The sequence below is a fragment of the Miscanthus floridulus genome, chromosome 2 (genome assembly GCF_019320115.1).
Source record: "Miscanthus floridulus cultivar M001 chromosome 2, ASM1932011v1, whole genome shotgun sequence".
Taxonomy (NCBI): Eukaryota; Viridiplantae; Streptophyta; class Magnoliopsida; order Poales; family Poaceae; genus Miscanthus; species Miscanthus floridulus.
In genome coordinates, this window is record NC_089581.1 from 32,243,847 (window position 1) to 32,267,505 (window position 23,659).

At 48.3% G+C, this 23,659-nt stretch overlaps 6 protein-coding genes across 6 annotated transcripts; 3 read left to right on the top strand and 3 right to left on the bottom strand.

Annotated features, from left to right (window-relative positions):
• Positions 1-628: 628 nt before the first annotated feature.
• Positions 629-1,703, bottom strand: LOC136536302 (NAC domain-containing protein 4-like). Its single transcript, XM_066528643.1, has 3 exons — positions 1,578-1,703; positions 1,279-1,536; positions 629-1,144 (listed from the first exon to the last, which is right to left on the bottom strand). Exons 1-3 carry the CDS (start codon positions 1,701-1,703, stop codon positions 629-631), a joined length of 900 nt encoding a protein of 299 aa, XP_066384740.1.
• Positions 1,704-1,787: 84 nt separating this feature from the next.
• Positions 1,788-2,183, top strand: LOC136536303 (arginine decarboxylase 1-like). The gene has a single exon (XM_066528644.1). The coding sequence runs from the start codon at positions 1,788-1,790 to the stop codon at positions 2,181-2,183; it is 396 nt and encodes a 131-aa protein (XP_066384741.1).
• Positions 2,184-2,805: 622 nt separating this feature from the next.
• Positions 2,806-6,767, top strand: LOC136521126 (DEAD-box ATP-dependent RNA helicase 21-like). Its single transcript, XM_066514833.1, has 2 exons — positions 2,806-5,802; positions 6,489-6,767. Exon 1 carries the CDS (start codon positions 2,862-2,864, stop codon positions 5,094-5,096), a length of 2,235 nt encoding a protein of 744 aa, XP_066370930.1. The 5' UTR covers positions 2,806-2,861; the 3' UTR covers positions 5,097-5,802; positions 6,489-6,767.
• Positions 6,768-7,802: 1,035 nt separating this feature from the next.
• Positions 7,803-8,986, top strand: LOC136521137 (peptidyl-prolyl cis-trans isomerase FKBP17-2, chloroplastic-like). The gene is made up of 2 exons (XM_066514838.1): positions 7,803-8,292; positions 8,398-8,986. The coding sequence occupies exons 1-2, from the start codon at positions 7,946-7,948 to the stop codon at positions 8,801-8,803; spliced, it is 753 nt and encodes a 250-aa protein (XP_066370935.1). The 5' UTR covers positions 7,803-7,945; the 3' UTR covers positions 8,804-8,986.
• A 2,706-nt stretch (positions 8,987-11,692) lies between these two features.
• LOC136521148 (uncharacterized) lies at positions 11,693-16,280 on the bottom strand. Its single transcript, XM_066514846.1, has 10 exons — positions 16,094-16,280; positions 15,934-16,003; positions 14,208-14,275; positions 13,230-13,291; positions 13,034-13,115; positions 12,709-12,942; positions 12,321-12,449; positions 12,172-12,233; positions 11,964-12,076; positions 11,693-11,860 (listed from the first exon to the last, which is right to left on the bottom strand). The coding sequence occupies exons 1-10, from the start codon at positions 16,142-16,144 to the stop codon at positions 11,850-11,852; spliced, it is 882 nt and encodes a 293-aa protein (XP_066370943.1). The 5' UTR covers positions 16,145-16,280; the 3' UTR covers positions 11,693-11,849.
• A 4,016-nt stretch (positions 16,281-20,296) lies between these two features.
• LOC136538365 (F-box protein SKIP23-like) lies at positions 20,297-22,423 on the bottom strand. Its single transcript, XM_066530344.1, has one exon. It carries the CDS (start codon positions 22,385-22,387, stop codon positions 21,251-21,253), a length of 1,137 nt encoding a protein of 378 aa, XP_066386441.1. The 5' UTR covers positions 22,388-22,423; the 3' UTR covers positions 20,297-21,250.
• Positions 22,424-23,659: the final 1,236 nt, after the last annotated feature.

Consider the following 23,659-nt stretch of genomic DNA (forward strand, 5'->3'; position numbering starts at 1 on the left):
GCGCTCTCCTGTTGCGCTGGTGCAGCCTACATAATGGGCACGGACATCGAACGAAAGCTGCGTCCGGACGCATGTCTAGGGTTGGACGTCGAGACGCTAGGCTGGCCAATGTGCAAATACCTGCTCTAAACCGACGTTTTGATCAGCTCCGAAGTCCAAAGGCCCTGGCAACAGTTGGCTGCCGCTGCACACCCAGCTGCCTAGTTGGAGCAACAGACTCTATGCCTCCCACAATATGGGCCGTAGATAGTGCTTCGCCCACCAGCCTAGACCCAAGCTCATCTCCGTTTCCAGCATAAAATTAGGCCCATGTCTACGTCGGTGACGATGTCTTCTCCCGGCCTGGATAAACACGGCCCAAATCGGGGCAAGTCGGCAACTCCAGAGCCAGAGGTGAATGGCGACGCTTGCCCTGTTTCCCCAAGAGTCTTTTACTTGTATGCCATTAAAAAAGATGGTCTAATCGTCTATGTCCCTAAAAAGTTTGATCTATCGTCAGTGTCCAAGCTCGAAAAACTTTTCTCTCTCACGCCATTCTGTCCGCCTTCTGTTTATTTGTGCCGTTTGATTGTCCTGACGAGTGGGGTCCACTGTGGCAAATGACCTCAGTTGCCCCTTGTCATTGGAATTAGAGCACCATGCCGCTCCCTCTCTCCCGCTCCCTCTCTCCCAGCTTGTTGTACCACCCGCTGGCCTCCTGCAGGAGCTCGTGCACCATGTCGCCCACGCCCGCGTCGTCGTCGTACTGCACCATGCTCACCAGGAACGGCGAGGCGGAGGCCGCTAGGGCAACGTGATCCGTGGCGGCGGCAGAGGGGAGGAGGCAGGGTGGTGGGGTTAGGAAGTGGCCCTCCAGCGCGTTGGAGAAGCAGGTCACGTGTGGTGCCAGTGCCGGTGCCGTTGGCGTCAGCTCGATGGACACCGCCGCCGCTGCCGCCACTGGAAGTGACATGTTGGCGCCGCTGCCGCCGGACACGTCCATCAGCGGGGGCAGCGTGCAAGCGGTGAAGTCGTCCGCCATGGACATGGACGGCCCCACGACGTCCTCCATCCCCATGCAAGCGACCGATGATGACCTCTTGCTGCTGGCCACTGACGGCGGCTCGATGCTCTTCTTGAACACCCTGCACAGCACCCAGTCGTCCTGCGAAGCATGCAGCCAAGACACATAGAGATGAACGAGGTTAGACGGATCCACACGCCACTCGCTCGCTCAACCAACCGATGGATGGATGGATCGATCGGTGACATGCATGCACAAGCAACAAAAGCTAGCACCTTTGACGCGCCAGCTCTGACCGACGTCGATGGCATGAGGCTGCTGCTGCTGGCGGCGGCGGCGGCGTGCTTGCCATGGAGGCGGTACTCGTGCATGACCCAGCCGGTCTTGCCACCCCTGGGGGCCCTCCCCGTGTAGAAGACGAGCGTCTTCTTCAAGCCAACAAGGGCCTTGCCCCTGAAGATCTCCCTGTCCTTGCCCGTCGCCTTCCAGTAGCCGGACTCGGTGGCCCGGTTCGTCCGCAGCCCCGTCGGGTACTTGCTTTTGATCGCCGTCGTCTAAGCCTGCTTTTGATCACTGCTTGCAACTCCGACGACGACGGCAAGGACGCCGAGATGCTGCCGCCGTGGGACGTGACGCTGTACCAGAAGCTGGAGATCAGCGTGGGCGACGTGGCGCGCAGCCTGACGCCCGCGAACGTCATCAGTCAGGGCTGGTCAGGGTCGGTGTACCGCGCGAGCGTGCGTCCACGGGCCCCACCCACGCCACCCGCGGCTACTACCTAGGCATGTTCCTCGGGGGCGCCTACCAGGAGGCCCTCGGTGGGCTGCACAACCTCTTCGGCGGTCCCAGCGTGGTGCGCGTGTCGCAGTGCGACGGCCCCCACTGCTTCGCCATGACGCGCGCGGCCGCGGGCCCGTCCTGCGCGGACGTGCTCCGCGCGATGCAGCACGAGCCCAAGGTGATGTACGAGGTGCTGAAGCAGAGGACCGACGGTGCCACGGCCGCCGCCATTGCCAGAGCCTTCGGCGCAATGCTGTACCTGGTGTTCGACCCGGAGGCCGCGGTGTTGTCCAGCGGCGAGGGCAGCGGCATGAACAGCGACTCGGAAGTGTCCGCCGCCGGCGCCGCCGAGGAGGAAGACGATGAGGAGTGGGAGTTCATGCGCGGCCTCACCGTCTGATGGCTGGTGCAGCAGCAGCAGCGCCCCTGTTCCCGTGTCCGTCCTGGTGAAACAAGTCAGTCGCCAGCAAGTTGTCAGTCGCCGGCCGGCGTTGGTAATCTAACCCCACCGCCCGGTGTTGTATCGTGTCATGGTCGTAGTCGTTGGGTGTCTCGTCGTCGCCGGAGTTCATGGCGCCACCTTTTTATTCCGAATGCGTCAGTGTCCACATGAAGGAACTAATAGCAAGTTTCTCTGCAACTGTTATCAAGTTTTGTTTTTCAAGAATTCAGCTTTGTCAATGGGATATCCATCCATTGTTGCTTTGCTTGTTTCTTTCTGTGATTGTTCCTCTCCTTTTGCTTTGAAAATGCTATCAGCAATCCACTGCAAACCTCGAGCGGTGCTCCCAGCAGGCAGTGGCACATGAGAAACAAAAGTTCCAGGGGCATTCAAGTCCTTTACCACCCACATTTCACACCGTTAGTGCTGTAAATAGACAAAATGGCGTGAGAGAGAAAAGTTTTTCGAGCTTGGATACTAACGATAGATTAAATTTTTTAGGAACATAAACGATTAGACCATCTTTTTTTTAATAGCATACAAGTAAAAGACTCTTTCCCCCCTCCCCCCCCCAAACCGTTGTCCGCCCCACAAGCGCAAACCCTCCTTCCCCCTCGCCGCATCCGCACCGCCGCGATGAAGCGCTCGGCCGACGCGATGACTGAGCCGGCGAAGCCTGTGTTCCTCACCAAGGCGGAGCGGGAGCGCCTCGCGCTCGAGCGCCGCCAGGCCGCCGTCTCCGACCAGCGCCGCACCGCGGTCGACCTCCTCCAGTCCCTGCCCCGGCCCCCTCCGCCGCCGCCTCCCAGCGGCGCTCCCCCGTCCGGCTCCAACTCCGCTCCTCGCGACTCCTCCAACTCCCATCGCGACTCCTCCGACCGGGACCGGGACCGAGACAGAGACCGAGACCGGGAACGCCGCCGCGACGACGACTCCCGCCGCGACCGAGATCGGGATCGAGATAGGGACCGCGACCGAGATGACTCCTCCCGCCGCGACAGGGACCGAGACCGTCGCGACCGCGACCGTGATAGGGAGCGGGAGCGGGAACGAGACCGCGACAGGGAGCGTGGGGATCGCGGGGACCGGGAGAGGGACCGGCTGGAGAAGATGGCGGAGCGGGAGCGGGAGCGGGAGAAGGAGCTCGACGCGATCAAGGAGCAGTACCTCGGGTCCAAGAAGCCCAAGAAGCGGGTTATCAAGCCCTCGGAGAAGTTCCGCTTCTCCTTCGACTGGGAGAACACCGAGGACACCAGCCGTGACATGAACGCGCTTTACCAGTCGCCGCACGAAGCCCGGCTGCTCTTTGGCCGGGGCTTCCTTGCCGGCATTGACCGGCGCGAGCAGAAGAAGGCGGCAGCTGTGCACGAGAAGGAGACCCGTGCAGAGCTGCGGCGCAAGGCTGGTGTGGAGGACCGTCCGGAGGATGATGCGGTAGATAAGAAGAAGGCCGCTGCTGCTGAAATGTATGATGCTTTTGATATGCGCGTGGACAGGCACTGGTCTGAGAAGGCACTTGAGGAGATGACTGAGCGGGATTGGCGTATTTTCCGTGAGGATTTCAATATCTCCTATAAGGGTTCTCGCATACCCCGGCCAATGCGGAAGTGGAGTGAAAGCAAGCTTGGCACCGAGTTGCTTCGCGCTATTGACAAGGTTGGATATGAAAAACCATCACCAATCCAGATGGCTGCCATTCCGCTAGGTCTACAGCAGCGTGATGTTATTGGTATTGCTGAGACAGGTTCTGGAAAGACTGCAGCTTTTGTACTCCCCATGTTGTCTTACATTACCCGATTGCCGCCCATCAGTGAGGAGAATGAGGCTGAGGGTCCCTATGCGGTTGTGATGGCACCTACTCGTGAGCTTGCTCAACAAATTGAGGAGGAGACTGTGAAATTTGCAACCTATCTAGGCATTAAAGTTGTCTCAATTGTTGGTGGTCAGTCAATTGAGGAGCAGGGTTTCAAGATTAGGCAGGGCTGTGAGATTGTAATTGCTACACCTGGTCGGCTTCTTGATTGCTTGGAAAGGAGGTATGCTGTTCTCAACCAGTGCAACTATGTTGTGCTCGATGAGGCTGATAGGATGATTGATATGGGCTTTGAGCCACAAGTTGTTGGTGTCCTTGACGCGATGCCATCGAGTAACTTGAAACCTGAAAATGAGGATGAGGAACTTGATGAGAAGAGGATTTACAGGACTACTTATATGTTCAGTGCCACCATGCCTCCTGCTGTGGAGCGTCTTGCTAGGAAGTATCTCCGAAACCCAGTTGTTGTGACAATTGGTACAGCTGGCAAGGCCACTGATCTGATCACCCAGAATGTGATCATGGTGAAGGGGTCTGAGAAGATGCCACGGCTCCAGAAGATACTCACAGATCTCGGAGACAAGACGGCCATTGTGTTCTGCAATACTAAGAAGACAGCGGACATGCGTGCTAAGGATCTGGACAAGGCAGGCTTCCGCGTCACAACCCTACATGGTGGGAAGTCACAGGACCAGAGAGAGATCAGCCTTGATGGATTTAGAAACCGTAGGTTCAATGTTCTTGTGGCTACTGATGTTGCAGGGCGTGGTATTGATATTCCTGATGTTGCACATGTGATTAACTATGAGATGCCTAGTTCAATCGACACATACACACATCGCATTGGAAGGACTGGTCGTGCTGGAAAGAAGGGAGTGGCAACTTCATTTTTAACTCTGGAGAACACTGATATTTTCTTTGATCTGAAACAGATGCTTATACAGAGCAGCAGTCCTGTGCCACCTGAACTTGCAAGGCATGAGGCATCAAAATTTAAGCCAGGCTCGATTCCTGATAGACCTCCAAGGCGAAATGATACAGTCTTTGCAAATCATTGAAGCAATCTACCTCAGAAGGGACTGAAGATCTTTCGGACTATCATGAGCTCAACTTCTACCATAGAGGGAGGGATCTAGATTAGTATTTATGAGGTACAAAACTTTTGATGGTTAGAAATATGTACTTATGAGGTAAAAAAACTATGATGATTAGATTTGGTTTTATTTCTGTTTGGAAACTGGCCTCATTATCGTAACTTTAGTATGTTTTGGTGGTGATTTAGCTGTGGACATGTGTATCGTATCATAATTTTTGTGCTATTCTGCAAGATCTGACATGGCTGGATTTTAGTATCTCGTACGTGTTCTATAAATGCTGTTTTATTTTTGGTAGCATATTGCTCCAGAGTCATTCTTTTATCATTTTTTGCAGAGGGCATATATTGTCTCAGATCTTCATTTTAGTCCGAAGAGGTGCTGTTTAATTTCATATTATTACCTTTTGTGTCCCTGCTATGTGGTTTAATGTTTGATTTTATAGCTTCATCTTGCTAGGAATCATGGGGGTCCCTATTGTTTGGGTTTCTTAAAATGGATATTGTGTGTTCAGAATAACATTGTTAAGCAATGTGCATTAAACTTCTGAGCTTAAGTAGTGTCAATGTTGTTGGTGCTAAAGTAGTAGTGTCGATATTGTTGGTGCTTTAGTAGTAGTGTCGATGTTGTTGGTGCTAAAGTAGTAGTGTCAGTGTTGTTGGTGCTAAAGGCAGTAAGGATGAAAACGGAACGGAAATATCCCGAACCGAACCGCATCGTTTTCTATATTTAATCCGACCGAATCCGCATTTTCTTGTCCGACTTTACCGTTTTCGCTTTCGCATTTGAGATGTTTCGTATTTCGAATGTAAAAGTAGAAAACGGTTTACACATTTTTCGACCGTTTTCTACTTTTCTACTTTTAATTTGAAATATTCCGAATTCAAAATTCGGTTTAAACCGAATTTGGCCAACTGCACAGGTCATACAGCCCAATTACAGGCTGCTCACCACGCAACTGTGTTCTTTCTACCGGTGGCTAGCTGCCCTCTCTTATAGACGGCGCCTAGCCTCATCTCTCTTATTATGTATTTGGTCGTGCACTTGTTTAATGCTATGCACTTGAACTAGATCATGCACTTGTTAGTTGTGAACTTGTTATGTATTTGGTCGTGCACTTGTTTAATGCTATGCACTGTGGGTCGGTATTTCGTATTGAATTTTCGCATACCGACCGTGTTCGACATAATTCCGCTCGAATTGGTTCGTTTTCGAAATTCTAGATATTCCGTAAGTTCGTGTTCGTTTTCGTGTCTGGCTTGTCCGCTTTCGCTTTCGCTTTCGTATTTCAAATGTAAAAGTAGAAAACGGTTGAGGAGTTTTTCGACCGAGTTCGACCGTTTTCATCCTTAAAAGGCAGTTGAATCACTAGTCGCAGGTCATTCTGGCTTACGGTAGAACCATGTAGCAAAAAGGTGCATTTTCATCAGAACTCAAAATGAGACAGCTGTGTTTTGGCCAGTGAGTAATTGACCATCAATGTGTGTGATCTGTTCTATGGAACTGAACAGACGTTCATGCAGAATAACCGAATATGATATTTGTAGATAGTGTAGCACATTCTGTATAAGATTCATAGTGGTTAAACTGTTTATTATGCTTTTATATTAGATGATCTGTGTGTTGGTCATATGCTTTGTACTATAAAATACAACATTATGAAAGAATATCTTATCTGTGGTGTTGCATTGGAGCTCACGGTGATGCCTTCTGGTCATAAAACTGTGAGACACAAGAATTGATGGTAGGGAGTACATTTTGATAGTCTGAGACACCTGCCATCCAAATTTTAGCAAAGGATGGCATACTTTTCGTCACACAGATAATACCCCTTTTCAGCTTGCAGTGGTAATTTACTCGTCGACCATGCAGTTAATGTGATTTATTAAATATTTTTACTCATTGCACTGATATGTTCCTTGGGATCTTTCTATTTGCGGTTTGATTTGTGTTTATATGAATCCGATTTCGAGATCTTGCTGAAGTAGTGAAGTATGTTAAACTGTACTTGTGGGTGTTGATTCTTGTCAATTGTTGAAATCTTAGAGAAAAAAATCTATACGCCTGGACAGGATGGGGTTGTGTATGGTGCGGATAAGTGGTAAGTTTGTGAATCTGTTTTCTCTCTGAGCTGTTACCTTGCTTACTATTACTTGTTTTATCTGAGCATGGGCTGTAATCACCGCTATTTTCTTTTGTAATTTATTACTCGTATAAATAGAATCTATCAAGTACATTATTTATCTTGGATAAATTTACAGCACGATTGATATATATTTTGATTTCAATTTTTTAAGCGGTTCTACTTGGTATCATTCAATTTTCGAACTGTAAACTCAAGCAACAGTAAGAAGATGGGTACTGTTTGTACGAGGAATCTGGAATTGAGTGTCATTTTGACAGGCTGTTTGTTCATGTATCAATCTCTTTGCTGTGTGATCTGGATAGTGGATACCCCTCTTTGAGTATCATTTTAACCGGCTGTTTGTTCATGGTATTAATCTCTTTGCTGTGTGATCTGGATAGTGGATACCCCTCTTTGTGGATATTACCTATGCCGCTTTTTTCTTCTCGATGAAAAAAGGAATGGCATGGTTAGAGTCGGCGGGGACGGTCGGTGGATAGCTAGTGTGGTGCAGTGCAGTCGGATAAGCCTTGAAGCACTCGTACATCTGTGGCCGCATTTCACTCACAAAAAGCTCACGAGAATTGAACGAAATAAATAATATCTCAGAAACATACAAAATCAACCTAAATATCCACTTCCGTCGTTCTGGACTCGTAGTAGCTCATCCACGACGCACCGAACCACAATGGCCACGTTCCTGGGAAGCTCACCGGCGATCCTCGCCCGTCCCATCGCCATGCCGCACGTCTCCTGCGCGCAGACCCCGCGCCCGGCAAGCGCCCAGAACCAGCCGCCGTCTAGCGAGCAGCCGCAACCACAGACACAGCAGCAGTCCGTGCAAGCGCAGCCACAGCAGGCGCTGGCGCCGGCGAGGCCGAAGCGCGCGGACTCCACGGACTGGGTGGCCTCGTCGCTGACGCGGCGGTTCGGGATCGGCGCGGGGCTGGCGTGGGCCGGCTTCCTGGCCGTCGGCGTCATGTCCGAGCAGCTCAAGACCCGCTTCGAGGTCGCGCAGCAGCAGGCCAACACCAAGTCAGTGCCATTCACCATGCTTGCGGGTCGTTAATTCTTTCAGTTACAAAACCGCCATTACTTCATTTGGTGCGTGCAATGCCCCTCTGTCTCTCTTGTGCGCAGGGACGTGGAGCAGGAGCAGGAGGTCGTCCTGCCCAACGGCATCCGGTACTACGAGATGCGCGTCGGCGGCGGCGACGTCCCGAGGTCGGGCGACCTGGTGGTGATCGACCTGCAGGGCCGGGTGGCCGGCAGCGGTGGGGAGGCGTTCGTGGACACGTTCGGCGACGGCAAGCGGCCGCTGGCGCTGGTGATGGGCTCCCGGCCGTACACCAGGGGCATGTGCGAGGGCATCGAGTACGTGCTGCGCTCCATGAGGGCCGGCGGCAAGCGGCGGGTGGTCGTCCCGCCGGGTCTCGCGTTCGGTGACGACGGCGCCGACTTCGGGGAAGAACACGTCCAGATCCCGCCCGGCGCCACGCTCGAGTACGTCGTGCAGGTCGACAAGGTGTCCATCGCGCCGGCGTGAGTAGATATATCGCAGCAGTTCTGTGGTGTTCTGATTTTTCTTGCACGGTTCGGCGGCAGCGTGACCACGGTTGTTATAGCTGCCATGACCCATGCGACAAGTTTCTTCTCGTTTTTCAAGCAAGATTTCCCAAAAGAATAAAGATCTGTGGAGCTTGCAAACCCAGCTCGTTTTGAGATTGCACATTGGTATCTCGTGAACTGGACTGTCTTGGGGGAGTTCTGCTTCTCAGAAACATATATTTTTAATTGTTTTCTTTCTTCGGAATTTACTGTTTTTGTTTCCCTGAACGGCTGAACCCCTGCCCAACCAACGTACACATAGATAAGAGTTTAAAAGGTTCAGTCCTAGTACTAACCGAGAATGTATACAAAAATACCGTGGCTGCATAACGAATACAACCAAATTGAGACACTCCTAGAAGTAGTTACCAGTACCGGTTCAAAGTTCAGTTCGCATGATCAACTGACTACTGATCTGCACATGGAGACAGGGAGTGCAACAAAAGAAAATCTAACTTTCAACCAACAATATACATGCTTGAGCCTCATGAGTGATAAATTGGGGCCAAACTCCACTGTAAACCCTTGGAATCGAAGGGGAAACAATTGCCCAGTACACAAACATAAATATGAGGCTGACCCATCAATGGGCTCACCGTAGTTCTGTCAAAACAAAACAAAACAAAAAACGTAAATATACTGCAGGGCTATTCTATACATGTTTATCACTGAAGGCCAGCAGAACAATTTGCAAGCGTCACTGTCAAGGTGTCGGGCCCTAGGGTAGCCGGCCCTCGACTATGGAGTTCGTAGTCTCGTTCCGTCGTCTAGGGCGAGGTTTTTCTCCTCTGCAGCCTATGCTTGTTTGGAGAAGAGACGGGAGATTAGATGATAGTATATTGCTTGCCCCATAAAGGTTCTGCGTACAATAATATATAGCCCGTGGTTTTCTAATAAAAGGAAACGAACTCTTCTAATAAAAGGAAACAAACTTTCCTAAATAAAAGGAAACAACTCAAACTCTCCGTTTAGCCAATTGTCGAAGAAGTCCCTGCTGCCTCCGCGCGCTCCGCGTCACGGCGCACGTCACGAGCGCGCCTCCTCCTCTCGTACGGACGGCCCCACATGACATCTCTCCCCCCCCTCGACTACCAGCTCGTCCTCGAGCTAGAATGCTGGAAACTTGTCGTGAAAGGAGTCAAGATCCTCCCATGTCGTCGATGCAGCGGGCTCACCCTTCCAGCGGATGAGTACCTGGCGAATGCCGCGGGCCATGCGAGCACGCACCGCGCGGTCGGGTTCTGGAACCACTGCACCGTTGTGGACGGTTGGAAGGGGCGGCGGTGCCGCAGGTGGTTCGCCTACCCACTTCTTGAGAAGTCCGACGTGAAAGACGCCGTGCAGACAGGCGCGCGGTGGCAAGGCGAGGCGTACGGCCACCTCATTGATGATCTTGGTGACGCGGTATGGCCCGAAGTAGCGAGGCTTCAGCTTGCCTTTGATCGCCTCTGGCAGTGACGCAACTGGGCGATGGCGAAGGCGGAGCAGGACCCAGTCGCCCACGGCGTAGGAGACGTGGCGATGCTGCCGGTCGTAATGGAGCTTCTGCACAGCTTGGGCTTGCTCCAACCGGTACCGGACGTCGGCCAGAAACTCCTCGCGCTCGGCCATCGTCTGGGCCACAGCAGCCACGCGCGTGTCCCTCGGCTCATAAGTCCGGATGGTAGGAGGGTCGCGGCCGTAGACCACCCGGAACGGCGTGTCGCATAGGGATGTCTGGTATGCTGTGTTGTAGGTGTACTCAGCCCACGGAAGCCAGCGAAGCCACTGGCGAGGACGGTCGCTGGTGAAGCAGCGAAGGTACATGGCGATGACGCGGTTGGTCGCCTCCGTTTGGCCATCCGACTGTGGATGAAACGCCGACGTCATGTGCAGCTTGGTACCCATGAGCCGCATCAGCTCCTTCTAGAACACGGAGGTGAACAGCGGGTCGCGGTCAGACACCATGGACTGCGGCATTCCATGAAGGCGCACGATGTCGGTGAAGAACGCCTGAGCCACAGACTCTGCGAGTATGGGTGGGCGACGGGGATAAAATGGCAATACTTGCTGAAGCGATCCACCACCGTTAAGATGACGGACTTTGATGAGGACGGTCGCTGGCGCTGGTGATGGGCTCCCGGCCGTACACCAGGGGCATGTGCGAGGGCATCGAGTACGTGCTGCGCTCCATGAGGGCCGGCGGCAAGCGGCGGGTGGTCGTCCCGCCGGGCCTCGCGTTCGGTGACGACGGCGCCGACTTCGGGGAAGAACACGTCCAGATCCCGCCCGGCGCCACGCTCGAGTACGTCGTGCAGGTCGACAAGGTGTCCATCGCGCCGGCGTGAGTAGATATATATCGCAGCAGTTCTGTGGTGTTCTGATTTTTCTTGCACGGTCCGGCGGCAGCGTGACCACGGTTGTTATAGCTGCCATGACCCATGCGACAAGTTTCTTCTCGTTTTTCAAGCAAGATTTCCCAAAAGAATAAAGATCTGTGGAGCTTGCAAACCCAGCTCGTTTTGAGATTGCACATTGGTATCTCGTGAACTGGACTGTCTTGGGGGAGTTCTGCTTCTCAGAAACATATATTTTTAATTGTTTTCTTTCTTCGGAATTTACTGTTTTTTGTTTCCCTGAACGGCTGAACCCCTGCCCAACCAACGTACACATAGATAAGAGTTTAAAAGGTTCAGTCCTAGTACTAACCGAGAATGTATACAAAAATACCGTGGCTGCATAACGAATACAACCAAATTGAGACAGTCCTAGAAGTAGTTACTAGTACCGGTTCAAAGTTCAGTTCGCATGATCAACTGACTACTGATCTGCACATGGAGACAGGGAGTGCAACAAAAGAAAATCTAACTTTCAACCAACAATATACATGCTTGAGCCTCATGAGTGATAAATTGGGGCCAAACTCCACTGTAAACCCTTGGAATCGAAGGGGAAACAATTGCCCAGTACACAAACATAAATATGAGGCTGACCCATCAATGGGCTCACCGTAGTTCTGTCAAAACAATACAAAACAAAAAACGTAAATATACTGCAGGGCTATTCTATACATGTTTATCACTGAAGGCCAGCAGAACAATTTGCAAGCGTCACTCAACTGATTGGATCATCTCCTGGCCCAGGATTGTAGAGGGGGAGCTCAAGGAGGAAGGCAACCTTGAACCATGCAGGCAGGGAACCGTACACAGCAGGTGGCAATGGGATAAGAGGGCTGCAGAGAACAATCAGCACTTTACTCTCTGCTGCTAAAAACCAGTGGTTGGACTCTGGAGAGAGATCAGGAAATAACCAGTGTAGGAATGTTACCTTGTAATGTTTTTGTATACACGGTATTCCTCCAATCGTCCATAGCGCTTATCAGCAGATGACTTCACGGTACAAATATGAAAAGTAGGGCATGTTAGCACTTTGCAAGTAATATAGCTATGGGTTTGAGGGCACCAGCAGTTGCTAACCTCAAGGAGTGGGATTCCACTAACGAAAAGAAGCAGAAGAGTCAGGAATATAGGTCCAAGAATCACAAGCCATTCAGCATCTGAGAGAACTGGGATTGACGCTACAAATATTCCCCACCAAAGGAACATCTACATCAAATTCAATCCTTATACAGATCAGCGTCATAAACATTGTATGCAGAACATGCTGTACTTGCAATCACAGCTCATAAGCATGTAAACAACATATGCATTGAGATCACAATACGAATTAGTACAGGCAGGTACCACTCAAGGACTGAGAGTTTTCATTCTAGCCAATATCAGTATATAAGCAACTGCGAGTATATGCAAAGGCAAATCTTCATATGTACCAAAACGACCAAAGTAACAAACTGAATTAACTAACCTCCCCAAAGTAATTCGGGTGGCGAGAATACTTCCAAAGACCGACGTCACACCACTTTCCCCTATTACTTGGAGAATTCTTGAACACAAGCTTCTGCTGATCAGCTGTTGCTTCTACACATATCCCAACCAACCATATTATCCAACCGATTATATCCCTGGCTTCAATCGAGGGGTTTCTGTCACTTGCATTCACAACAGTGACAGGCAAGCTGACAGACCAAACCCACACAGCCTGCCCAAATGGAAAAAGATGGCCTGCTGAGGATTTCTTCAGAAAAGGCACGGTCAGATCTTAATATCAGAACACAAGTTGCAAAAGGTACCTGGAAAATCCAGAAAAATGCTAACTTCCCCAAATTATCACGCATTTTGTCAAACCGTCGGTCTTCACCCCATTGCAAAATCCTAGAAATTAATAGGTAAGAGAAGAATTAGCAATTTATTGAACATTATAGACATGTTTTCAGTCAAACTAACGATTATTCATGTAGCAGGTCATGTGACAAGCTAACAGCGTACCTCATCAATAAAAATAGTCCTAGGCGAAGACCCCAAATGGTGACAAGCACTGTCAGCACAATCTGAAACAGAGACCGACCTTTATAAATGCACATATTTTAAAATAATCTTGAGTTATTCCTACAAAAGTTTATATCACAAATAAATTAAATAAATGCAGTGCCAAAGGAATGGTACTAGCATTTTGTTCCATTTCCTTCTAAAAGAAACAAAGCTATTTTTGAGACTCTATACTCTTCTCTTTCCTATCATTTTTAAAAAATTCACAGGGACGAAAAGTCAAAAAGATGCCTACAACCTACATTGTCTTTCCTGTGAAAATGGAATAAGATAACAATGTCTCAATGGATTCAGAACATGGTTGCTATTTTATTGTATGTGGCTATTTTATTGTATGTGATGAAGCAATTTTGCTAGCTCAACATTGTTAAATTTGCAGTGTCTAAGTTTAAGGTAAATGATGAAGCTATTCTGCTAGCTTTACAAACATTGTTAAATTTGCAGTGTCTAAGTGACAAAACAATTTGACGAACTTTAGTGTAAGTGACAGAGGTAGTTTTAATCATGCTAGATTGCTACAACACCACAGTATATGCCATCTTGAGACTAAAAATCAATGAATCATGATAAATCCAGAGATCTATGTAACTCAACATTTCCAACAAACAGCTTGCCAGCAAGCTGCAGCAACTGTAACTCACATTTTCACTTAGACAGGAATGTGATGAAAAAGTAAATCCACTTTATGTTATCTACGAAGTCAACTACCAGTAGCAAAGTTGTTGGCCGTTGGCAATAGGATTTTTTTTTTCAGGTATTTGCACTGGAAAAAAAAAACTGATAATCCAACGTAAAAGAAAAGAAAGCAGTAGTTCTGATGAATTCCGCCTTTTTTTCCACCAAACCAACAGGGGCATCAGTTCATCCATTGACTATGCTTACATTAAAGTGAACAGATTTATCATGAAAAATACTTACCTGACGGAAATGCCATGCTCCCTTCAAAGCTAATGTTAGGATGGCGATTATGACAAAATTTGTACTGCCTGAAATTAGGAGCATAAAATAAATAATTGTGGGCAGAAAATACAGCAAAGCTAGTATGCTATATTGACCTCATGTATACTTTTACAGGCTGCTGCACAGATAGCGAAGTTTATCAGACATTCAGATCGTTGGTTCAGAAGGCAAGGATGCCTTGTAAGAATGAGGAACGGTTTGCATGTAAGCTCACGTGTATAATTATCTTATACTCCCTCTGTTCCAAATTATAAGATGTTTTGACTTTTCTAGATTCATAGCTTTTGCTATGCACCTAGATGTATGTTATGTCTAGATACATAGTAAAAGCTATGAATCTAAAAATGTCAAAACGTCTTATAATCTGGGACAGAGGAAGTAACAGACAAGGAGGCTGTTTGGTTCAATGCCTGCCAGGCATCGATCTCGTTCGTAGGCGCCCAAAATCAGGCAGGAAGCTCCCTGCACCAGACAACCTTGCCTGGGGAATGACCAAACAAGCCCATGCATGAAGATTCCCCAAAACAAACGAGAAAACTACTCCCCCAATCCCCAATTATAAGACGTTTTGACTTTTCTAGATACATTGTTTTTACAGTGTCTAGACATTATCTATACAACAACGACAACAACAAAGCCTTTAAGTTCCAAACAAGTTGGGGTAGGCTAGAGTTAAAACCCAGTAGAAGCAATCAAGGTTCAGGCACGTGAATGGTTGTTTTCCAAGCACTCCTATCTAAGGCTAAGTCTTTGGATATATTCCATCCTTTCAAGTCTCATTTTATTGCCTCTACCTAAGTCAACTTCGGTCTTCCTCTGCCTCTCTTCACGTTACTATCCTGGCTTAGGATTCCACTACGCACCGGTGCCTCTGGATGTCTCCGTTGGACATGTCCAAACCATCTCAACCGGTGTTGGACAAGCTTTTCTTCAATTGGTGCTACCCCTAATCTATCACGTATATCATCGTTCCAAACTCGATCCCTTCTTGTATGATCGCAAATCCAACGCAACATACGCATTTCCACGACACTTATCCGTTGAATATGTCGTCTTTTCGTAGGCCAACATTCTGCACCATACAACATTGCAGGTCTAATCGCCGTCCTATAAAACTTGCCTTTTAACTTCTGTGGTACCCTTTTGTCACGATGTCTAGACATTATCTATAAGAAACTAATTCTACCCAAGATGGATATATTGAATCCATCAAACCACTTTAATCAATCATTGCATGCTATCACTCTAGAGTGTAATTATTTTTATTTTTTCCTGTACCCAGTTCATTGCCACTGGCCCAACCAAAGGGGAATATCTAAGTACATATCGAAAGCTATGTATATCTATAAAAGCCAAAACTTCTTATACTGTAATTTGGAATGGACGGAGTATAATACAGTTCAGGAGAGATGTTGGGTTGTTGGAGTCTTGGAGCAACAACGGCCACACAAACTGAGTCAAAGAACTCAATAACCAATCTTGCTAACCGTTACTAAACTGAACTCCGGAAAAAACTAACAAGGATCTCTAAGAAATTATCCTCTAAGCATTAACAGGAATGAAGTAAATCCACATTCACTACTGGAATTCTGCTAGCAATTGCGCCCTACTAGTACAAGGGACAGTCATGGCAACTCATTCCGGTATCAATTACAAGGGGAGAGCAGGCTGAGTTAGTTCTTACCTGCGAAATCCGTGATCTTATCGAACCGGAGGAGAGCTGTGATGATGAAGAACAGCAGCTGGTACCCCACCTACGGAAACCACAGAGAACGTAACAAAGGGTCAGAACTCGAAGCCTTGCGCAGAACCGGGAGAAGGGAGGAGGGCAATGGGGCACTCACAGTAACAATGGCGGTGAGCGCCAGGAAGTGCGAATCGAGCACGGTTCCCATCGCCCCGGTACCTCTGTTTCTCCTCCCAACTCCCTCCCCGCAGCTCGTGCTAACGGAGCTGTTAATTTAGTAATTGCGAGGAGAGCTGTAGCGAGCGAGTATTTAGCAGGGCGGGTTTGGTTGACGGCCGATGCGGAGGAAGAGGGGAGTGGGGAGTCATCCTCAGCCCCGGGAGAGCTTGTGGCCAGGATCGAGACAGGGAGGCCGGTGTTGGACTGGACCAGCCTGTGCGACCGCGATTCCGCGAATACTTGCGGAGCGGGCTATGCAAATGCTTGGCCCAAAGCGAAAGGCGTGGGGAGGAAAAGATCCTGTTTGAGTCTCGTTATTATTACTCTTCGACGCGGTTATTACATAAAACTAGAATATTCAGAGTCTTGTTCAAACATCAACTTTTCAAATGCTAATGGTCCAAAAAATCAACTTACTATTTGCCTCACATTGATTTTATGAAATCACGGCTAATAAGTGAAGTAAAATCACAGAGGGCTCTTTTCACGTGACTCAGTTACGAGCAGCCGCCGCCTAAGAGAACTGCTGCCGCTTCTCGCTTCTCGCTTCTCGCTTCTCACTTCTCGCTGTCGTCGGTTAGCATTGTCTCCTTTCCTCCGCTGAGTCTGCCGGTGACCAAAAAGAGAGAGGACACATTTCTCGTTTATTGTAGTTCTTTATATCTATATTGCTTAAGCTTAGCCTAGATAAATCTATTAGCAAATTCAGATAATCTTTGATGGGAATTTTGTTACTACTACAATGACTTCAATGATTGCCACGATGAAGTCGCCATTACCTGTGTTGATTTCATTGACAATAGACCAATTTTTCACCATTATCTATAGAGGCCAATTATCCGCCATTATATGTAACGGGAAGGGTGCTCCTAGGTACTCTCCTCACAAGGACAACTCCGAGTCCTCGATCTCATTATCGATTGTTACGGGGTAGAAATCAGGTATCCAACATGATGAAGTTGGGCCATGACCCGGCATTGCATCTTGATAATCATGAACATCATGTACATAATCATCATCTAAAGTTCATTTTTGCAAACTAGTTAACCTTAGCTGGACCAATTGTGGCTCTCTTATGCCCTGACGGACGGTGCGCAACAGTTCGCCAGAACAATACCCAGACTAGCACTAACATGTCCTAGCGGACGGTCCTCCAAAACCGCTTTGACACAGTTTGAGGTGCACTTAACCTGTTGTCTTGGCCCCATCCGTCAAAGCTCAAGTTTGATTTGGTACTTGAGTGAAAAACGTTTAAGATGTCATTTAACCAGATTATGCCAAAAGTAAAAAAACATATTTTAGAAATCTAATATTGACCCCGTTCGCTTCGTTGAAAAAACAAGTCGAAACATATTTTCGGCTAATTTTGTTATGAGAGAAAAACACTGTTTCGGCTGAAAAAACAAGCCAAAAAGTACGGATTATAAGATAAACGAACAGGACCATTCTCTTTGTAGAAGGGCGGGCCTGGTGCAAGTGGTAGAGTCTTACCGTCTGTGACCGGAAGGTTTCGGGTTTGAGTCGTGGTCTCCGGGGTAAGGCTTGCCACTGACACCCTTCCTCAGACCCCGCACAGAGCTGGAGTTCTCTGCACTGGGTACGCCCTTTAATATTCGGGGGAATTCCTTGTGTGCCATTAAAAAAGATCGCAATGCCTTGTGTGCCCCTGTAAAAGTTCAGCGGTCTTCAGCGCCACTGCTCCAACTTTTTTGTGCTCTCCATGCCACTGCCGTCAGTTTAGGCTCTAACGTCGTTAAACTGCTGGTGTGAAAAGTCAAAAATACCCTTATGTCTAAATATGTCATTAATTTTTTTTGGGCATCTTGACGACTTCAAATGAAAAAACTCAAAACTAGAAAGTTGTAGATCTCGTCGAGATCTAAAATTTTTATATAAAAATTATTTTCATTTAATTTCGCAAAAAAATATGATTTTTCTAAGATATATTAATCGTATCAAATCATATTTAATTGTCGATCGTTACGGGGTAGAAATCAGGTATCCAACATAATGAAGTTGGGCCATGACCCAGCATTGCATCTTGATAATCATGAACATCGTGTACATAATCATCATCTAAAGTTTATTTTTGCAAATTAGTTAACCTTAGTTGGACCAATTGTGGCTCTCTTATGCCCTGACGGACGGTGCGCAACGGTTCGCCAGAACAATGCCCAGACTAGCACTAACATGTCCTAGCGGACGATCCTCCAAAACCGCCTTTGACACAATTTGAGGCGTCACTTAACCTGTTGTCTTGGCCCCATCGGTCAAAGCTAAGTTTGATTTGATAATTGAGTGAAAAACGTTTAAGATGTCATTTAACCAGATTATGCCAAAAGTAAAAAACATATTTTAGAAATCTAATATTGGCCCGTTCGCTTCGTTGAAAAAACAAGTCGAAACATTTTTTCGGCTGATTTTGTTATGAGAGAAAAACACTGTTTCGGCTGAAAAAACAAGCCGAAAAGTACGGATTATAAGAGAAACGAACAGGGCCATTCTCTTTGTAGAAGGGCGGGCCTGGTGCAAGTGGTAGAGTCTTACCGCCTATAACTGGAAGGTCCCGGGTTCGAGTCGCGGTCTCCGGGATAAGGCTTGCCACTGACACCCTTCCCCAGACCCCGCACAGAGCCAGAGTTCTCTGCATTGGGTACGCTCTTTAATATTCGGAGGAATTCCTTGTGTGCCATTAAAAAAGATCACAATGTCTTATGTGTCCCTGAAAAAGTTTAGCGGTCTTCAGCGCCACTGCTCCAACTTTTTTGTGCCCTCCATGCCACTGCCGTAATTTTAGGCTCTAACGTCGTCTGTGAAAAGTCGAAAATACCCTTATATCTAAATATATCATTAATTTTTTTAGCATCTTAACGACTTCAAATGAAAAAACTCAAAACTAGAAAGTTGTAGATCTCATCAAGATCTATAATTTTCATATAAAAATTATTTTTATTTAATTTCGTAAAAAAAGATATGATTTTTCTAAGATATATTAATCGTATCAAATTATATTTAATTGTCGATCGTTACGGGGTAGAAATCAGGTATCCAACATAATGAAGTTGGGCCATGACCCAGCATTGCATCTTGATAATCATGAACATCGTGTACATAATCATCATCTAAAGTTCATTTTTGCAAACTAGTTAACCTTAGCTGGACCAATTGTGGCTCTCTTATGCCCTGACGGACGGTGCACAACGGTTCGCCAGAACAATGCCCAGACTAGCACTAACATGTCCTAGCGGACGGTCCTACAAAACCGCCTTTGACAAAGTTTGAGGTGTCACTTAACCTGTTGTCTTGGCCCCATCCGTCAAAGCTCAAGTATGATTTGGTAATTGAGTGAAAAACGTTTGAGATGTCATTTAACCAGATTATGCCAAAAGTAAAGAACATATTCTAGGAATCTAATATTCTCTTTGTAGAAGGGCGGGTCTGGTGCCAGCGGTAGAGTCTTACCGCCTGTGATCGGAAGATCCCGGGTTCGAGTCGCGGTCTTCTCGCATTGCATAGGAGGGGGTAAGGCTTACCATTGACACCCTTTTCCAGACCCCGCACAGAGCGGGAGCTCTCTGCACTGGGTACGCCCTTTAATATTCTCTTTGCACCGAAACTACTTTAGTCCTGTGATTTTTTAATTTTATTTTAAAATTTATTTCAAAAGTAAGTAACCATATCCTAGTTGCTACATGTTCAGATGTTATTGGTAGAATCATCGGAGTTTTAAAAGCAGCAATGGCTTACACAAATTCATGGGATTCAATGATGTGAAGAGTAGTGCACTTACAAGATCTAAAGTATGTTTGCTTGTAGTGTATTTTTCTCTGTGTAGTAACCAAATTTTGGCATCTAATATCAGACTAACTTCTTAACTCATTCCTAGGGGAAACACATTTGATATATCATTTTTCCTAGAGCTAAGTTTGTGGAGCTATCTCGTTTGGTTTGTCAAGTTGAAAACAAAGTTTATAAAAATGTGCAGCGGAGCGACCCTAAAATCCTAAATGAGACCATAGTATCCACTAAAGGGACCATTCGACTAATCTTTGCCAAGCACCGGAATGCCCAGATTACACAATAACAATATCGAGCACTGGTGATAACAACATTGATTGAGCACTGGTGATTCAAGTTAGGAAATCCACGATCCTGCTTAAAACACACAAATGCATTCGATAGGCTTGCACGGGAATGCCCAGATTACGCAACCTCATTCACCCAAAAATGCTTTCAGGTATAGTAAACTGGAGTGCATTTTTCAGCTCATGTACAGGCGTGACAAATATGTTAATCTTCTCCGATCCCAGGCTCTGATACTTTGAACAAGGGTATAGTAAGATGGAGTGCATTTTTCAGCTCACGTACAGGTGTGACAAATCTGTTAATCTTCTCCCAGGGTCGCACCGCACAGCTACTTCAAACAAGAAAAAATGTGAACATAGTAGCCGCTAATCTGAACAGTCCAGTCCTAATGGCCTAGGCGCCTAGTTGTGACATCAGCAGCACAGTTCCTCCCAAACTTAAATCAGGGTAGCACACAGCCGCAGCAGCAGCTCCTCCCAAACTGAAATCAGGGCTGCACGATCATGAGCTTGCCGATCATATCCGACATGCCTTATTCACCAAACTGATGAAGAACTTTAAGTTTCAGAAGTACTAAAATATTATCCTCAGTCATGCAGAAATTAAATTGTACTCAATGTGACTAAAATATTAGGAGCCGAGGACGAGGAGGGCAACCAAATTCATGGAACGTTAGGAGGAAACTGAATTCATGCTGACGACTTATAATAATAAGGTAAAAGACACATATATATACAGGACAAGTATGCATATTGCATATACAGATGCAAGCTGCAATATACTGAATTACTGACACATGGAAATCAACGGGCGAGGAAACCTGAAAACACAGACGAGCAAGAGTAGCGTGCTCGATCGAGATCATTCGTCAACGTCATTCTCGCCAACCGACAGATGCAAACTGCAACGAATTCATAAACGAATCACCACATTATTACGTAGTCCAGTACCGACACAACTATATAAGCATGCCAATGCAGCAAGCAAACGGATTTGGTAGAATCACGAGTCACGGCTGCCGCTGCGAGTACACCGGCGCGAACCAGAAGCACGGCGCCCTGTACCCGTCGGCCGTCGGGAGCACCTCCACGACCTCGATGCGCTTGTGCTTGCCCGCGAGCCTGTACGCCCATACCCGCGTCTCCCCCTCCAGGTCTACGGCATAGTACACGGTGTTGGGCCTCAGCGCGGGACACACCCTGGTGGACGCGGCCACGGCGCCCGCCGCGTCCACGAGCACGGCGGCGTCGCCGATGTCTTCCGTGTCCTCCCACGTCTCCCAGCACTCGTCCAGCACGCGTACCACGAACCCTTCTCCTCCCGCGGCCGTCACGGGGCGGAGCAGCTCCACCTGCATCAGCTCGCCGCGGGGGGACTCCACCAGGAAGCTGCGCTCCACGTACGCGTTCGGGCGGCGCGTCACGGAGGGGATGATCTCGGGGAAGGCGGAGTTGAGATCGTAGAGCTCCGGGAAGACGTACATCATCCCGTACCTCGTATTGGCGTAGAGCTGGCCCCGGTGGACGACCACATCGACCACGGAGGGGATGCTGGTCGGCGCCACAGATTTCCACGCGCGGTCGCCCGGTCGCGCCGTGGCCCACTGGTTGCGGTGGTTCAGCTGCCGGTAGATGGCCAGGACCATGACACCGCCGCCGGGGGTGGGCACCGGGACGGCCTTCTGGATGACGGCATCGATTGGGAGGACGCCGCCGCCGAGGTGCTGGACTTGGAGGCCCTCGACGCGGGCGACGAGGGGGAGCGTGGCGACGGCTGGGAGCGGCTTGCGCGCGCCGGAAACGAGGTCGAGCAGGTGCATCTCGCCACGCTCGTCCGCGGCGACAATCACCCCGCGCGCGGAGCCGAGAGACACGAACTGTCGCGGGTTCACGCGGCCAAGGCGCGCTGGGAGGGTGCCCACGGAGACCTCACGGTCGGAGCACACGATTAGGCGGCCGCGGTCGAGGGCGAGGTCGGCGCTGACATCCGTGGGGAGGAGCAGCCAGGGGCGGTCGAGGTGCGGGCAGCCGCGGCGGGCGGTGCGCCAGGAGACGCAGACGGCGCGGAAGCGGAGGAGGTCGAGCGACGAGAGGCGCACGACGACGAGGTCGAGCAGGTCCTCGTGGAGCCCCGCCCAGTCGGCCATGGCGATCGCGCCAGACGCCGTGGGGCGAGCGGAGCGGATGGGGTGGGATTATATGCGGGGTTCGGCGGATCGCGGCCGGAGGCCGGAGGCGGAGGAGAGGTGGCCGCGGCCCTCGCGGGGCGGTTGCCGATTTTGGGACCAGGGGGGTTGCTTTACTTCTCACGCGCGTCAATTTGGGGATGATTTGGTTGTTTTTAGCGTACTTTCTAAGCTGGTCGCTTGGGCCGAGAAAATTACGCACCAATTGGGCCACCACAAGCCATTTTGGGATACGCCAGCCCAGATCTAATCCGAATGGGCGTGCCATTAAGGCCCAGTTACTCCCTCAAAAAAAAAGGCCCAGTTACGTGGATTTTTTTCCAGATGGTAGGCCTGTACGGATGAAGGTGGATTTATACCTGCTTTTATAAAGCAATAGTATAGTGTTCGTGCTAACGCCACGGCGGCATTTCAGAGACGTACATTAAAATAACAAAACGACGATGTTTCTTAAAACCAATTGTATCAGTTAACAAGGAGAACTACACAATCAAGTAACATATATTTTGCCCATTCTTAAAACCGTCGCCGCTTTCTTCTTGACAAGCTTCCGTTTTGATTCAAGTTTAGATTGAGACTGGCACCACCTTGACTTAGATGTCTTCAAACAGTCACCACTCTTCATAAACCAACAAGTAACAAAAGTCATCACAATATAGTGTTTTATAAGGTAGAAATTAATTTAAATGACAGAGAGCACTCATAAAATTTCCACTAGCTATAAATCTATTTGCTAGTAGTTTATATTTCTGAAGCATACCTTAATGTTAAACCCAGCTTTAGCACTGGTTTCAATAAACATGACGCCAGGGTCATTCGCCTTGCCTTCCCCTTCCTCTTTCGAGACTTGCTGTTCCATGAGATGCAACATAATTCAACAAGAATATAAGAGTGACATATTGAGATTCCAGTTCTAGTGACAAAAACAAGCAACAAAAAAAAGAACACGCTCATACAAATTGAGTAAACATATATAGCAAATGCTAAGTTAATCTAGGATTAAAGAAAGCAAAGCTTCAAGCTTTTTGCTAAATGCCAACCCAAGATATGTGCTTCAGAAGAACGCTCTAAATGCCTGACTAAGATTGAGCCATGGACCCAGGTCCCACTTGATATACTCAGCAACCAGCACATGGGATTGTTCTGAATCGCAAAGGGTGATATCCACCTAAAAATTCCTAGGAAATACAATCCAAATATTTGAATTGAAATCCAATCGAATTGAAAAAATGT

Bases quoted from the DNA above. Each gene is read 5' to 3' on its own strand.
- LOC136521126 (XM_066514833.1), top strand. From the start codon at position 2,862: ATGAAGCGCTCGGCCGACGCGATGACTGAGCCGGCGAAGCCTGTGTTC.
- LOC136521137 (XM_066514838.1), top strand. From the start codon at position 7,946: ATGGCCACGTTCCTGGGAAGCTCACCGGCGATCCTCGCCCGTCCCATC. The intron at 8,293-8,397 runs GTCAGTGCCATT...TCTTGTGCGCAG, and splicing joins CAGCAGCAGGCCAACACCAA to GGACGTGGAGCAGGAGCAGG.
- LOC136538365 (XM_066530344.1), bottom strand. From the start codon at position 22,387: ATGGCCGACTGGGCGGGGCTCCACGAGGACCTGCTCGACCTCGTCGTC.
- LOC136536303 (XM_066528644.1), top strand. From the start codon at position 1,788: ATGTTCCTCGGGGGCGCCTACCAGGAGGCCCTCGGTGGGCTGCACAAC.
- LOC136521148 (XM_066514846.1), bottom strand. From the start codon at position 16,144: ATGGGAACCGTGCTCGATTCGCACTTCCTGGCGCTCACCGCCATTGTT. The intron at 14,276-15,933 runs GTAAGAACTAAC...TCCTAATTTCAG, and splicing joins TAAGATCACGGATTTCGCAG to GCAGTACAAATTTTGTCATA. The intron at 12,943-13,033 runs GTACCTTTTGCA...CCATTTGGGCAG, and splicing joins CATTTTTCTGGATTTTCCAG to GCTGTGTGGGTTTGGTCTGT.
- LOC136536302 (XM_066528643.1), bottom strand. From the start codon at position 1,703: ATGACGTTCGCGGGCGTCAGGCTGCGCGCCACGTCGCCCACGCTGATC. The intron at 1,537-1,577 runs GTGATCAAAAGC...ATCAAAAGCAAG, and splicing joins CGTCGTCGGAGTTGCAAGCA to TACCCGACGGGGCTGCGGAC. The intron at 1,145-1,278 runs GTGCTAGCTTTT...CATGCTTCGCAG, and splicing joins TCAGAGCTGGCGCGTCAAAG to GACGACTGGGTGCTGTGCAG.